This window comes from Pleurodeles waltl, chromosome 5 (assembly GCF_031143425.1).
Source record: "Pleurodeles waltl isolate 20211129_DDA chromosome 5, aPleWal1.hap1.20221129, whole genome shotgun sequence".
In the NCBI taxonomy this organism is placed as follows: Eukaryota; Metazoa; Chordata; class Amphibia; order Caudata; family Salamandridae; genus Pleurodeles; species Pleurodeles waltl.
Window position 1 is genome coordinate 264974979 of NC_090444.1, and position 16058 is coordinate 264991036.

A 16058-nucleotide genomic window follows, 5' to 3' on the forward strand; every position below is an offset into this window, starting at 1 on the left:
ACAATCACAAACGTAGTCAAACCCTTAATTTATCTTAGTATGTGGAGTGGTTGTGCCGCAATCCAGTGCCTGGAATTAACCCTTTGAAAATTTGCTGGCCACCCAGATCTCTTTTCACTAGTATCAGCCCAAGAATACACATTTTAGGAGAATGTACATTCTCATAAGTTTTATCTTGTACCTGAAACAACAACATACCATGTCCAAGAAATCTGCAGTGCTGAGATAACTGGGCATTCTTGGAACCTACTTGGTTTAAATGTATGCATTCTCTTGGCTGGAAGTTTATGTTGATAAAGTACACTTACATGTATACTTTTTCATTACTTAATAGTGACACAATGTGCTTGTACACTATAGCCCATTTGTGTTTTGTTACGTCTCAGACCAAGTTTTCTTCCTTCCTAATCTATAGGATCTCACATATTTTTTCAATGTGCTTTGTCATGTTTTGTTACGTCTCAGACCACGTTTTCTTCCTTCCTAATCTATAGGATCTCACATTTTTTCAATGTGCTTTGTCACAGCATCATTAACCCAGGTAATGCTGGTCACTAATAAATATGAAGATCTGCATTAGGTAGCATCCACAACGGTACCAGATTGAACAGCAAACAAAGAAAATGCAAATGCTTTTATTTTTCTGGAAATACAACTAGATTTTAGAAAAAACGGGCGTGTGACCAATGCCATGATTTGTAGGTAATGCTTTTTTTTTTTTTTTTAAACAATAACTTACATGCATTCTATCACACAGCACCACATAACAATTGAACAAACACTTTAATTCTAGCAATGTTAAAAGTGCTACTCTTGAATAAGCCCATTTGTAACAAACAGTTTAAGGCTTGAAAGTCCCACAGGTTTAAAATAAGCCATTTACCTCATCATTGCAAAGTACAAAAATTAACTGTTTCAAGACGTCTGCCACTGGTTTATTCTCTGCCTTCAGCTCTTCTATCTTTTCTTCCAATTCTGGAGCTTTTAATCCAGGAGTCTAACAAAAGTTGGAGAGAAAAATAGATTCTAAATTAAAGTTGTTAAGAGTGGGGAATCAGAGGAAACCCAAACTGAAATATCAGTGAAACACTGAACAGAGCAAGGTATTCTAATCATGCAGAAGAGACAGTGACTGAAATAAATAACTCAGCACCCCAGAAACAATTTGTGTATATGCATTAGGGGTGCAAGATAGGACACAATGCACTAATTTAAACATTATGAATGGGTGATTTCCATTGATAATAGAACTAATTTCTCAATGTCAACAGAAGGGACAAAAGTAAGTGACTAAACTTAAATAAAAAGCCAATAAGCTACGTAAAACAGTACACTTGAACATTCAAAATCTAAAAATTTGCAGAAGGAAATTCGATCATTTGTAATGAGCACCCAGTTAACTCAAATGAACTGCTTTGTGGTTAAAAAGTAAAATAAATTAAAGGTAAGCATACAAATACCTTTGGCACATCACTGGGGGACAGTTTTCCTTCGTCGTCCACCAACACAAGTACATCCTAAAAGAAAAGTATTAATGAAAAACATGACGGAGAGGACAAACAAATGCAACCAGATAAGATGGGTAAACCAAAACCTACACTTACTTCACACCTGGTGTGATGTCAAGAGTCAACAAAGCACTTCACAAAGATTAAAGAGCATACACTCCTTAAACATCCTTAAGGTATACAATAGCAGTTAGCCTTTTCTTATACGGCTATGAAAAAAGACTGTGGTAACAGCTATGACCCCAGAAAACGTTCTATGCTCTTGAAAATACACACAGGGTATGCTGCTACAAACGGCACTACCACGGTAAAGGCTACCCTCTCTGTATGATCCCAAGTGGACCACCACCTGTACAAAGGGACCTTTAAAACATCACATATGCATTAAGGTACTTTCCAAAAGCTCTGTAGTATTCGCTCACCAGCAATGCTAATTTCTGCTGTTTTCTCACACGGTCATGCCAAAATGAAATGTCAACCAACAATCAATCAAGTTTTGTAAAGCACAGTTACTCACCAGTGAGGGTCTCAAGGCCTGGGAGGGGGGGGGGGGGGAGAATGGAGCCTCATCCAAACAGCCATGTCTTGAGGTTCTTCCTTAAGATGGTGAGCGATGGGCTTTGTCTGAGGTATAGGGGCAGGTTGTTCCAATTCTTTGCTGCGATGTAGGTCAAGGATCATCCTCCGGTGGTGGTTTTTCGATTGCAAGGGATAGTGGCCAGAGCCAGTTGAGGGTAGCGGAGGGATCTGGTGGGGGTGTGGAAGGAGACACAGTGGTCCAGGTGGTCCGGTCCGACGCTGTGCATGGCCCTGTACGTGTGGGTGAGTAGCTTGAAGGTGATGCACCTTTCTATCAGGAGCCAGTGGAGGGTTCTCAGGTGCTCGGATATATGTTCTTGGCATGGGAGGTTAAGGACAAGTCTGGTAGCAGTATTCTGGATGAGATGCAGCTTTTTGATGTTTCTCATCGTGGTGCCGGCATAGAGAGCGTTGTCGTAGTCCAGCTTGCTTGTGACCATGGCATGGGTGACTGTTCTGCATGGGATCCATTAAAAATTTTTTACGGCGTTTGCAGAGGGTGTGTCAGCAGGACGAGGTGACTGAGTTTACCTGTCAGGTCATAGATCGGGATCAATCTAGAATGATGCGTAGGTTGTGGGCATGATCAGTCGTAAAGGCAGGGTGCTGAGAGACGTGAATCACCAGGAGTCCTCCCATGCTGAGGTGATTTCTGAAAATGATGAGCTCTGTTTTGTCAGAGTTGAGCTTGAGACAGCTTTCTCTCATCCAGGTGGCAACGGCTTCCAATCCAGAGTGGCAGTTCCTTTTGACCGTGTGTGGGTCTTTGGTGAGGGAAATGATGAGTTGTGTGTCATCGGCGTATGACACGATGTTCATTCCGTTGCTTCTGAGGATGGCTGCGAGTGGGGTCATGTACATGTTGAAAAAAGTTGGACTCTTAGATCTGAACATTATTTCATTAGTACTGTATAGCATGGACAGTACCAACAATGAGTTCTTCAATATAGGGGCTTCTTGCCAGGCCTTGCAAGACGTATTAAGCACTTGTTACTCAGATGTGACACAGAATCATGGGAGGTGTTTGTACTCCGATATTTGATACAGACTTAACGCAAACAATATCAAATAATAATAATCACGTTAATTGATGAGATTAGGGTGAATATGAAGATGATGGGAGTTCATAGACTGATCCGACTGATTCATTGATATATTCAATTTTTAGATAGTGCTTCTACCCAAGATTGTGGGCCTGTGCTGATCAGATAGATGTCAATGAAAAAGTATGTAATTTATACTTTCTAAACCTTAGTGTCTCTTCACCCTTGTAGGGGGCTGGATAGGGAGTTGAACGACAGCATCCGCGTAAGAGGTGTTGCTGCTGATTTCTGGCTACATGCAGATTTAGATTTATGGCTACCAACAACAGTCCTGAAGAAAATGATCCATGTCAAGATAGTGACTTTTTGGGACTCTAAGCTAGGGCGCGTTTCTATACAATAATTTTGCTTTTTATTCCTAGAGCAGCTCTTGCATTCTTTGGTATTCACTGTTGGGAGTTAGTGGACAGTAAAGAGTCAGGATCGGCCTGTTTTCATTGAAGGCAGCTTCTTAGAATGTGCTAATTCTGGTATGCATAGATTCAGAGGGTGATTTCATTAGCTGTGGTTAGCACTAGGTGTAGATTCCACATGGGCATTGGCACTGACCTTGACAATGCTAGTCTTTTTTCTCCTTCTGGAATGTTATTAGTCAGTGAGTGGGTGGCCCCACTAAAGGGTGGGATGAGGAGGAGTGGTAGCAGATGTTGTTGCAACCTTCCATCTAAAGAGGGGGGGTGTGTGTGTGTAATTTCAAGGATGGCATACATACATTTTGGGATATTTAAGCATTTGTACAGTTTCCTACTACCCAGCCCATAGCAAAAGTGAATCTATGTGCAGTTATTTTATTTCCTTGCTGGGATCTTTTCCCCCCTGCAACGGATAGCACACTGTAATAATACTGATATCTCTCAACTTCCATTTGATCTTTTTATTACTGCCTTATTGAAAAAACATTTTCTTTCTTGGTGCATTATAAGACATACCATAATTCACCTATTATCAATTAATTTAACATTTTAGCATCTAGACGATTCAGATTGTTTCTATTTCTTCACTAGGAGGATTCAATTTCTTTACCACAAGCTCAAAATAATATCTGCAAATCACACAATATGCCATCTTCACTTTTTGTAGGAATCATTATCAAATTGTCCACAATTCCCAAGTGGATCTTTGCCAAGCACATCCACCACGGACTGAAACATCCCCATGCATTAATCCTTTACCTTGTCTACATTTCTATCACTAGCTATGTCCATAAAGCGGGTTTCACAGCCCTATCTCCACTTCCTTTTTCAGGTGTTTTTAGGTTGGACATTCAAGACCTCTTGTATATACTTTAGTATATACTTTTGTATATACTTCTTTGTGGGCTCTCTGCTTTTCATTTGATTGTTTGAGTGTCCTTCAAAAATCCCTTCTTGCTAGTGGTCAATCCTTGCTCTTTGCCCCTTCTTTTCCTCAGTTGCTCACTCCTACATAGCAGTGCCCCATTACTTGTACCTTTCCACTTGTCCAATTGCAGCATCTGTTTAGGGACTATTTTTTTCGTTTCTCTAAGAGCATTTCACCAGCGCGCTGGATGTTTCCAGTCCTCCAGGTCCCTTTCTGTAAAAAGGGCTGTAAATCATATTGTTCTCTTGTTACATGTGCTGTGCATTCAAAGATCGAGATCGTATGTTAGAAGCTGTTTTCCAAGGGCACTTGTTTCCACCCCACTTTCCCACACAAATCGTGACCACAACTATTTACATTTATTTTCAGGTATGCGCTGCTGATACACAGAGCAAATCACTACTTTTACAATTTTTAAAGAGCACTGCCACAATTTAAGAGGACAGCCGAACGCCATGCGTGATGACCTTGTTAGCGTCATGACAAGGCTGTCTTGTTTCATTCGCCATTGCTCGTTTGGTCTTGTTTATAGAGGCAGCGTGTGACATTTTTTGGTTTTTAATAAAACTCTAAAACATCCCGCGTTGGAATTGTTTTTTTTTTTTTGTTTTAAAGTGTTTCTTAGTGCCCCTGAGATTTATATATTTTTTCATTACTACACAGAAAGCTTGCTATGCAGGGGCGTAACAAAGGCCCCTGCAGCCCCTGTACGACGTCAGGTTCTTTTATAGCGTGGAGCTTAAGGTTTGCGGATTTGGAAACATACGGATTGTGTTTGTCTCTGCTAGCAGCCCAGGATTGTTTTACAGCAAATCTATATATATATATATATATATATATTTTTTTTAACATTGATGTTTTCAATTAGTGTACTTTCGCCACATGCAAATAGTAAGACTGCATTTAATATTTCAATTATAACATTTAACTTATTTTCATGCTTCTTTGAATTGTAACAAGTACTTTCAGAGTTTGTGATTGTGACATTATGTTAATTCTTAACCAAACCATATTTGAGAAGTTTCTATTGAAAATGTGTTTTTAAAAATTAGGTTGACTTCCTAGCATAGAAACTGGCAGATTGCATTTCTCACTACAAACAAAAGTAGCATGTGTGCCTCTGATGAAAGCACAGGATTGTTTTACAGCGATTCTTAGTTTCCGCTCAGGAACACTGCGGCCTGTCACTGTTGTGGGCAACCAGAAATCACAGCTTGCACTGGAGCTCTCCACAGATGAGGAGTATTAAGTGACCAGAGTAAATGAAGCCAGGGCCCAGGCTTGAATTCACTGGCACATGAAATAGTGTATTAGCTGCTTATCTTACTCTCCTGATAGCACAATCCGAAGGGAGCAGCAGGTGAAACGAAAATTTGCTTTTGCCACTAATTTAGAAATATATAGTTTTTTATGTTACAGGCATTATTCATGCATTAAATGGAAATTTCACCATCAGGTAAAAAAGCATGTGTAAATTGTTGTAAGTACAGCAAGTAATAAAACGTTTTCGATAGTATTGCTAAATGTACGAGTGAACACTGGGTTAATTCAATGATTTTCATGACACAGACTAACAGATTACACCTATTTAATAAACCTGGCAGCATGGACATCATGCCCAAAGTCTAGACTCCGACACATGAAATGTGTGTTTTGGCTTCACTTTAGTGTGTACTTATTTTTAGGTCCCGTTTATTCTACCAATTGCGACGTGGACAACAGAGTCGATATCAACAAAAACAAAGTTCTTAATACAAACACTTACATCACTACTAATAAAAGCAAGAACAACAATTATTACTATTAATATTAGATTTTCATGTAGTGTTTCATACCAGTTTAAAAGCGCTATAGTGAGAAGCTTCATTGTTATCCGCTTTACTGTTAGTTATGATGCCAGCCCACTGGAATTATGTGGCAGAGAGGATCAAATTATGTGGCAGGATTGACCAATTTATCTCGCAAGAAAAGTCCAGTTATGCATTTGCAATAGTTCTAACTCAAGCAAATACGAGACCTATTGCTGTGCAAATGCTTCTTTTATGTATAGCTCTTTCTCATGGACTTTTACATTTTTTAAAGACTGTTATTACTCTATTTTTATATCACTCACAACTATCCACCAACTATCAAAATAAATGCCACAAGATATACAATACGGTGCCCTATGGGGGTTCTGGTAAGTCAACAACACATGTCGAATGTACAGCTTTGGCGAAGGCATCACATTCAGTCAGGAGGGATGTACACCAGGTCCTCTCACGCACCCTCCATTTCACCTGACTGGGCAACCAGCCTCTGCAGAGGAGACTTTGGGGACACTCTCGCCTCCCAGTCGAGCCCATAGTAGGATATCCGACTTCCTCAAATTTTCTAAATGTCTTGCACCAACCCTGGACTCGTACGCAACCCTCTCTGCATCCATGCAATGGATGATGCCTATCATCCACATATCTTTGGTTGGCACCAAGAAGGCTCCCAATCTTTTCTCTGTATCTTTTCCTTAGAACAAAACCCAGTATGCAAAAGAGTAACTGTTTCCTGGCAGGGCCAGATCCCCCACGTGTCCCCAAAAGGACAAACTGCAGAGTATTTAGGAATGAGGCCCCCTGAATCGTTGACAGTTCCTTAACTATTCCCTGCCAGAACTGGAAAGTAAAGGGGCATTCCCAAATCATGTGCACTTTATCATTTTTAATGTTCATGGTACACCATATACATCTTTCCCCTTTCATAACTTGGGGATGTTAAAACTAATACATCCTTACGATTATCTTAAGTTATCTTGTTATTGCCCCTGCTTATCAACATACTTCAGTACATTTCCAGTGCCTGGTAATAACAAAATCCGATATTTTCTTTACACAGAAAGAAAGCAGGACAATCCATCTACTTCACTAAGGCCAACTGGTTGTAATGTTTAAGTGTGTATCCATCAACACCTGTATTGCAATAATGTTATGAGTGGCTTCTCCTCTCATCGGAACTTTGACTACTTCAAATGTGTTTTTCGCATAATTATGGATTTGCCCCACCTGTCACATAATACATCATCAGCTGCACAACAGGTGATTTTAACAAAAAATATGTTTCTAGCTCAAACGGATCAAAAGTTACTAAAAACGCAGTGACACGTGTTGCTGCACAGTGAAAGATCCTTCCAAAAGATTGACTGTCACATTTCTGTTGCTTATTGCTGGATTTGGGTGCTAATCTGGTAATAATTTGGTGAAACCTTTGCTTAGACAGTGTTAACCTATACAAAAACACAATTATGAAGTAATACAACTATAAAATGTGGTGCATTTAGTCCCTAAAATCTGCCTTTTCTTGTTGCATAGTTTCTTCATCGCTACTACATAATTTGGTTGTAATCTGCCACATAAATCCAGTGGCCCTGAATATATGAAGAAGTCAAAATGGCCATCAAGTATCAGCAGCCACTGTGTTGGATGGCCAAACAGAAAGTTGTGGTCCATAGTCAGGGTAGTTTCTGCATTCCTTCTTTTCTCCAAATGATGTGTGGAACAAAGAGCCAGGATGCTACCCTGAAGCTGTTAGCTATGTGGTGGTGACACAAGAAATAACTTGCCTATCATTCATTACTGCTGCAATGGTAGGTGTGGAGGCATTCAGTTGGAGGAGTCAATGAAGAATCCAACTGACCGAGGTGCAGTTGTGGTCTACTATTCCACCAAAAAAGTCTCTGAAGTTGGACTTGGTCCTGCTTTACCCACTGCATCTCAAACGAGCCACAGAATTGTTAGGAATCTGGTGAAGGTCTGCTGCCAATGCACTATTCTCTGGAATATATGACCTGCCATGGGAGACATGAGAAGGAAGAAGAGGGGAGGGAGTGTGGGACTGATGCTAGTGGTGATGTCATCAGACAGAGCTGAAATTCTACTGACCTTGAGGCAGTAAAGGTGCCATAGGGAAGAAGCATTTGAATTAATAGGTACACAGTGAGCCTGTATCATTAAAAACTTCATCTACAAGAGTGTTTATCCTGTTTTGAAAGAAACTGAGTTGTCACTATTGCAGATGGTGGGATAATTTTAAAGCAATGTGGTGGACTTTGTTTTCAGCTGTTCATCAGATCCTGATAAGTGAGGCAGTTTCAGGGATGAAACAGAATGCTTTTGAAGGATAGATGAGAAGCAAAAAAGAAATGGATGGGGTACAGGACATCATGAACATTGTTGCCACCTTCTGAAACAAATACTGTTGTTAAGGACCAAAACTGTTTTTTTTTTCCAATCTCAGAGGAGGTAATATTCATGATATTCTGTTAATGCTATAATGTCTTTCTTATGTGTCAATATAGTAATCATTTCAATGAAATATTTTATTCCGAAGGCAGACACTTTTGCAAGATGTTGGGACACGTACTGTGGCGCTAGGCTTTGTCTTTATTTTTAACTGAGGTCTGACATTCTAGTAATAAAGGCCTTGTAAAATCAACAAAGTATTTTCAACAAAGTATTTTCAACAAGCTATTGGCACTCCTGGAGTTTCCTGGTTTCTTACTTGGAGAAAAAAGTGTGCAGTATGGGTGGGATGAAGTCAATACCTGTCTTCATTACTATGATACAGCTTGAGTGAAGAAAACGCAATAGCACAAAATGATTTGTGAAATGTGATTTGTGAAATGTGAATGGATGAGACCTCTGGGAAAAGTACAGTAACAGTCCATAACACAAACGTTTTTAGAGACTGGCCTTTAAAAACAGTTGAGCGATGCTATTTTTTGGAAATTGTCCTTTGTCCTGGCTGCTGGAGAGCTGACTCATGAAATAAGTCACAAGATAAAAAGAACGGGATAGTTAGCTAGGCAGGATGCTATGACTGGATTACAGACTAAGTTATTGTAAGAAACTGGGTTATTAGTTGAGGAGAGTAAGTACTCACTTCAAGTAATAATCACAATCCTTGTCAAGGTGAACCAAGGGAAAGTCACTAAAACACCTGAGCTCCACCGCTGGGAGCTGTGACAGAGCAGACAGGTCTAACTTAGAGGCAATGTGTGAAGTATGTATATGTAGTACTTAAACAGTGATAAAGTCAAAATCCAAAGCAATAAAGATCCCAAATCAAATTAGAAGAACAATTAAATAAAAGAGACACAAATGACAAAAATCCAATAAGGGGTACCTGAGACATGCACTTTTAAAGTTTAAAGTTCAAAACAGCACCAAAAAGCATTAACCACCAGCCACGGTCATCTGGTTCCACTTGACTGGTACATGGGGCAAGGGAAGACTTACCACAAAAGAGCGTGGGTCAAACAGAGAAACCAGGTTCTCCCCGGTTGGAAGTTTTACCTTCAGACTTGAGCTCTGGAAAGTAAGTCAAAAATCCGTAGCTGGGCAAGGCAGTGGCTGCAGGCTGTGCCAGAAGAGGGCTCCATGATGGTGGAGAGCCACAGGATGAGATCCCTGTGTAGCCAATGACATTTGGAGAGAAAGCTCAGCGTAGCAAAAATTTGACTTTCACGCCCAAGGAAGGTTCCTTAGCAGCCAGATATTTGTTGCCGTCTTTGTCTGGTGAAGATTTCTACTTTTGGACTTGGTCACTTTTTGGAGCTCTGATTCTTCCAGCAGGGCAAGGCTGCAGCATGTGGGATGCATTCTCCATTAGGTCCTCATTTTCTGCTGCAAAAAAACCTCCAAGCTGGAGCAACCCAGATCTTTAGCCCAGCAGCAACAGACCTTCATCGGATCAGCAAGTTGGTCCCCCTCCTACAGGAGGTTCTTGAAGCCAAGAGCTTTTAAGTTCCAGGTTTCAGGAGATAAAAGGAGGACTACACTTTGATATCAGCAAAGGGTCCAGGACCTTGTGACAACACTTGGGGACAAAGGCTCACTGCAGTAGCGGCCAGCAGCAGGATCTAGAGCAAAGATATGAGGGATAACAGATCCAATTTTCTAGGCTACTCAGAGGTTAGGGACAGTAGGTAAAATCAGGTTCTGTTCTTCCACAGGTCAAGAAAGTGTTTTAGGGAGGGAACCGGGATGCCAGATTTAAGCCTGGCTCCAGGCTGTGGGTAGGGGATTCTCCTGGCCACTCCATAGCCAATGAGGAAAAGTTCCCAGGGATGAACATCCCCTTTTCGCATTATTTCCTATGTGCCAAAACAATCCCACAGTGCCCCTTTCTATTTAAATCCAAGACGGCAGAACATAACTTCCACTGTACAGAGCTCCTTTGCCTGCCTCAGAGGTATAACCATGGAAATGAGCAGCCTTCTCTGTGGTCTCTCTAAATCAGTACTGGAAGCAGCTCTTCCCCTACTGGGATTGAATGCCTGACAGACTGGGTGCGGTGTCAAAAGGAAGGGGCAGGCCCCGGTGTTAGCTACATCTGCTTGTTAAAGGATAGACCTCTTTGAAGTTCATCAAGTTCCTGGGCCCTGTTCACAGGCCATCCTGACAAAGGTACAACAGCACCTTCCCACACCCAATGCCTTTTGTCTACTATGAAAGCAAGTTCACACCTCACCAAATGGGCTTATTCAGCTTTTTCATTTTAAGGACATTTGTCACATTAAACATGTACATATCCTACTTTTAAATACCATGCACTCTGCCTTATCTGCAATAAGGGCTACTTAGGAGTGACATGTAAATATTTTAAATAAAGTTTTGAATGTCAACATGGGTTATTTTGACAGTTCAAATTTGCAGTTTAAAACTGTTGCTGGGGGTAAAGGCAGAAGCAGTGACTTACCAGTAGATTTCAAGCTTGTGAGCAAAGATGAGTTACTTCTTATGTCCATGGCCTCTCCTGAAGATTTAGAAGAAGGGAAGGAACTAGAAGGTGATCAGGAGCTCGTTCTGGCTCTTGACGCTGACGTTCTAGGACCCCTACAATAATGCCTGGTGCAGACCATAAAAAGCTTAGCCTCATGCTGCCTTAAGGCCTAGGGGTTCATGTGTGGGCAAAGGCAACCCAATGACATCAAGACGTCACAAAAAGTCAGTGTGATTCTGTGATGGACATTGTCAATCACACCTGCAACAATGCTTACATTCTGAGTTCTCTGGTGGGACATGTTCCTAATATGGAGAGCAAATTCTCTCACTTCACAGTTGAAGATAGAAGCTCTGGACCTGCACTGAAAGGGAAAGAAAATCCAGAGCAGATAACTGAGGTCTGGGTGCCGGGGTAATTGCTGTATGGCACCAATGACACCACCACAATCCTATTTCTAATGTTAACTTAGAGCCAATGTCCCCTAGCAGCATTGTAGAGTTTTGTCAGAAATTTCTGGATCCACAACTGTGGTCTATCATATTCAAAAGTGAAGAATCTGCAAGTAGAAGCATCCATTACAATTGCCAGCTGTCAAGGTGCTAGTAGAAGACGAGTGACAGAGATGTTTCTCCAACAATGACATGATGTTGATGAAGGCGGTCACTTCACAGCAAGCCAAACGACAGGGTGGTAAAAAGGTAGTGAAAACAAGCAAATTGGATATCGAGGGGCATCAAACTTTCTTGCATCTCCAAAACTTGAAAGACTCAAGTGTTAAGAGGAGGATCAAGATGGCTAACTTTCAAATCTGTTTCCTCCTGAGTGGAAGGTAGTAAGGGTTTTTCTACATTCTCCTAATTGCCTTTATATATGACAAGACATTCATCCGTGAGCCTTATGGTATAACACACTAGACAAGGAATAGAGAACTTGTGCATGAACTCTTAGATTTCTTATTCTACTGGCCCACAGATGTGTACAGGAAACTTTGCCACATTAGGAAACATCAGAGACCTTGTGGCTGGCACTATCTGAGGAGGCGTAGAATAAAAGCCGGGTATCTTTAAAAAAAAAATATATATATATATATATCATAAATCAGCCAAAGGTAATCCTGTGTTCCTTCCGGCGCTCGCCTATCGAGGTTGGTGCTCAGTTAATGGGCACAGGACCCATTTTTAATCCACTCCAAAAACATTATATATATAAGTCAAAGTCTGGCACTCCTTACAAAAATATAATGGCCTTCATTTATTCCAAAATTCCATAAAGCAGAAACATAGGGCAACGCGTTTCAACCTTCACGGTCTTCTTCCTTGGCCCTTCTTGCAATACATATCTAACAAAACATTTGTTTTGTATATGTATGTATGTATATATGTATATGTATATGTATATATATATATATATATATATATATATATATATATATATATACCCATACAGACATATACACACATATTCTTTAGGTCGCATCACTTAGGGAAAGGCATTTGCAGCATCCCGCACAACCCTTAAGCTGAGAAAGAAGATACTTGGGCTAGGGTTGCAGAAGGCGGCAAATTTTCATGAAGAAGTATTAAAGTGTTTATGCTTTTCTACAACAATCTAAAATTTGAATTCATCCATGTGCCACAGGATACTTAGTCAATTACGTATTTTCCTAGTCTCTAACTGTAACATAACAGAAAAAGCAAACTATTAGAAGATAAATAAAAAAGATCACCTTGCAAGTTTTAAAAACGCACTAATATATTTTAATTACACTCAAAAGCAAGAAAAAAAACAACCTGCCAAACAAATAGGGATTACAAGTGCATAATGACATTGAGAGCAGTCAAAAGGCGAGCCATGCAGGGCTATCAATGGACGGATGCACACAAACTGTGTATTTAGAAACAAAGGTTGGCCCATCGCAACCGACCTTAATTAATTCAGGAACATGATAGGCGTCCAGCAGGTTTCGAATGCCTCTGTATATGTTTGCAGAGATCACTACGTTCTGTAGCAAGAGGTGGAGAAAAAGACAACATTCGATTTAAAACACAACCAAAATGAAATCTGTACAACCGAAATTATCTCAGACATAATTTAAATGCCCAACTCCTGTGTCATTGAGAAGTGGTCCAGTTGTACGTAAAAGCAGCAATTTAAAATATAATAGATACATGTCAGACAGGACAGGCATTATGTAGGGAAAAATAAAATGGTACCATCTTCCTCAGTTGATGGAAGTATTGTCTCAAACGCTCCTCCTTGGCCTGTACCTCTGAGTCACTCATGCTGTCAATCAAGTGATAAAGAAAATAGCCAACAGCTTCTGCAGAAAAAAACAAGATAAAGCATTCCACTGAAATTACCCACACTGTCATGTTATCAAGATTAATTTATAAGAAATCATCTTGGTGTGAGATGTCACACTGATGAGAGGCTCTGAAATGGCAACAATGATCACTGAGGCATAGAGATTATGTGGTTTGGGAGCACATATCTAACTGGTGAGTGAAAGGAATATTAATTATGTTCAGACCCAGTGACAGCTTTTCAGTACAGCATTTTACTTCCATCTATTTCGCTCTACCACAGGGTGACAAAGGTGGCAGTGGCAAAGGCCTCCTCCCCACCAGTCCTCCCTAAACTCGGGCTTCTCTGCCCACCACACCTCAAACAGTTGTCTCACCTAGTACTGCTTCTGAAAGACACCAGTGTTCATTTTAAAACGAGACTGCAAAACAAGTGTATATATTTTCAACGGGAATTGTTTCTTCAGTCCTTACTATAGGCCCAACATTGACAACTTGAATTTAAAAGACAGCTGACTAGTACATAGCTATAAAAGACTGGTGAAAGTATTATTTTTTTAAAAAAGCAATCAGAACAAAATAATAAAAATGTATATATATATACACACACTTCACTAGGAGGCAGTGTTATGTAAAATATTGACACTAGTAAAAATCGGCGAGTTTTACAATTCTACCTTTTTCACGTGTGTACATATACATTCATATATACATGTGTGCATGTACAGAAATGTGTCTATATATATGTATATATATATATATATATATATGTATGTGTGTGTGTGTGTATATTTTTTTTTTTTTACACTGTAGCCAAAACCAATATACCATAACACTCAGCTTTAGGAAAAGAGCACCACAGCCTCATTTACTGATGTAAATCTAGGCCCTCACACATAAACGGCAAGTATACCCTTATGAACACACACTATGCTATTACACTTAGAAAGATATATAATGTTTATTTTTATCGGCAAACCAATAATAGTTAGTAATTAATTTTTGAGGGCACAATTGAAGGGCGCCAACTCCGGCCGACCTTTAATCAAATGCATTCAGGATACACTAATCCCCTTTACAATAGGCACTGGCATGCAGAATGCTAGCCGCCCTTACTTAGGGCAGAACATGAAAGCACAGTACTATGCTGTAGGTAAAAGGGCACAAAAATGGGAAGCAATGAAATGTGTTTATGTATTACTGTGGGTAAAAATGTAACAAAAGATATCTCATTAATCTGAAGAGATCTTGCGATTAGGAGGATAACGCTTTACACAACATGCTTTTGGAATTTCACTTTCCAAAAGAAGCAATCAGTGTGTGCTGCTGTAATCCCCCAAACCCGTCATTACACAGAAGAACGGATTTGTGGATAAGTTACAATCATAGAAATTGAAACGCTACCAGTTGGTCCTGAAGGCGCCTGGCTGTAGCGGCCATCCTTGTGCAGCAGCTCAGTTATCTGGTGAGACAGAATAATCGTATATTACAGCCACGAGAAGCAAACAAGGCCAAACAGCATCTGAAATTGAATTCCTCACATAATAAAGCATCTCTCTTTTAAGGCGTTATTCTACAGCGCATCGGGGAAACGCAATATCTGAAGAAGGGGTATGCGGGGACAGAAGAAATACGAATACCAGAAGGATTTCTGAAAAGAAAAGGTTTCGGATATGAAATATAAAAGAGCAAATGAAATGTTATTCAGAAGTATGGAAATGCAAAAAGGGCTCCAAACTGTTCTGTTTACCCGTTACCTGCCCAGGCTGCGGGAAGCGCTTTTGGCCACTATTAGTGCATGTCAGTTCAGTCATTAAATTGTGCACAGAGTTGCTGAAGATGAAACCGGGCAAGGCAGCTTGCCTCACGGAAAAAGGTAAAGCTGTGCAGGGAAATATGATTTGCCACGGCCGTCCACTTTACTTGATCTGAAGTTTAGACAGGGCAAACGTTTCAATGCCAGAAGCAAAACAAGATTTAACAAGCAATGGCAAAGTCTGTAGGTCTTGCCTTTGGGACCTATTGGCTTTGCCAAAGGCTTTTAGCGATGCTGTACAGCATCCCCGATGTTGTGCAGCACAGCTAAAGAATGTTTTATTAAAAAGCCTTTGATGTGGCCGCCAGGCATAATTTTGTAGTCATGCAAGACTTCAAAAAAGGCACAGGAGCTTTGTGTTCCTTTTTATTTGCCAATCGAAGTTGGATTAGTAAATATAAAGAAAAAAAAAGCACAAAAGTGAGTTTTTTTAAATTTTTTTAAACAGTGAGGGAGAAGCAACACAGCGGGGGAGGAGGGACAACGCAACACGGTGGGGGAGGAGGTACTAAGTAACACAGGAGGCACAACGGGGGAAGCAACATGAGGGATAGAAACAATGGGGTAGAAGTGGGGGGCAGAAGCGACGGGGGGGAGAAGGTGGAGCGAGAAAGTAAATAGGCGAGATAGCAACATGCATTACAGAGAGGAG

General features: G+C 40.4%; 1 protein-coding gene across 2 annotated transcripts in view; it reads right to left on the reverse strand.

The window, feature by feature from the left end:
- LRPPRC (leucine rich pentatricopeptide repeat containing) overlaps nucleotides 1–16058 on the reverse strand; it is a 576320-nt gene that overhangs the window by 338618 nt on the left and 221644 nt on the right. For both annotated transcript variants that reach the window (XM_069233999.1, XM_069233998.1), the window contains exons 16-20: nucleotides 14995–15052; nucleotides 13501–13607; nucleotides 13212–13289; nucleotides 1461–1517; nucleotides 884–997 (exon numbers count right to left, since the gene is read on the reverse strand). In XM_069233999.1, the coding sequence (XP_069090100.1) occupies nucleotides 884–997; nucleotides 1461–1517; nucleotides 13212–13289; nucleotides 13501–13607; nucleotides 14995–15052 (414 nt within the window). The remainder of the gene's footprint in view (nucleotides 1–883; nucleotides 998–1460; nucleotides 1518–13211; nucleotides 13290–13500; nucleotides 13608–14994; nucleotides 15053–16058) is intronic.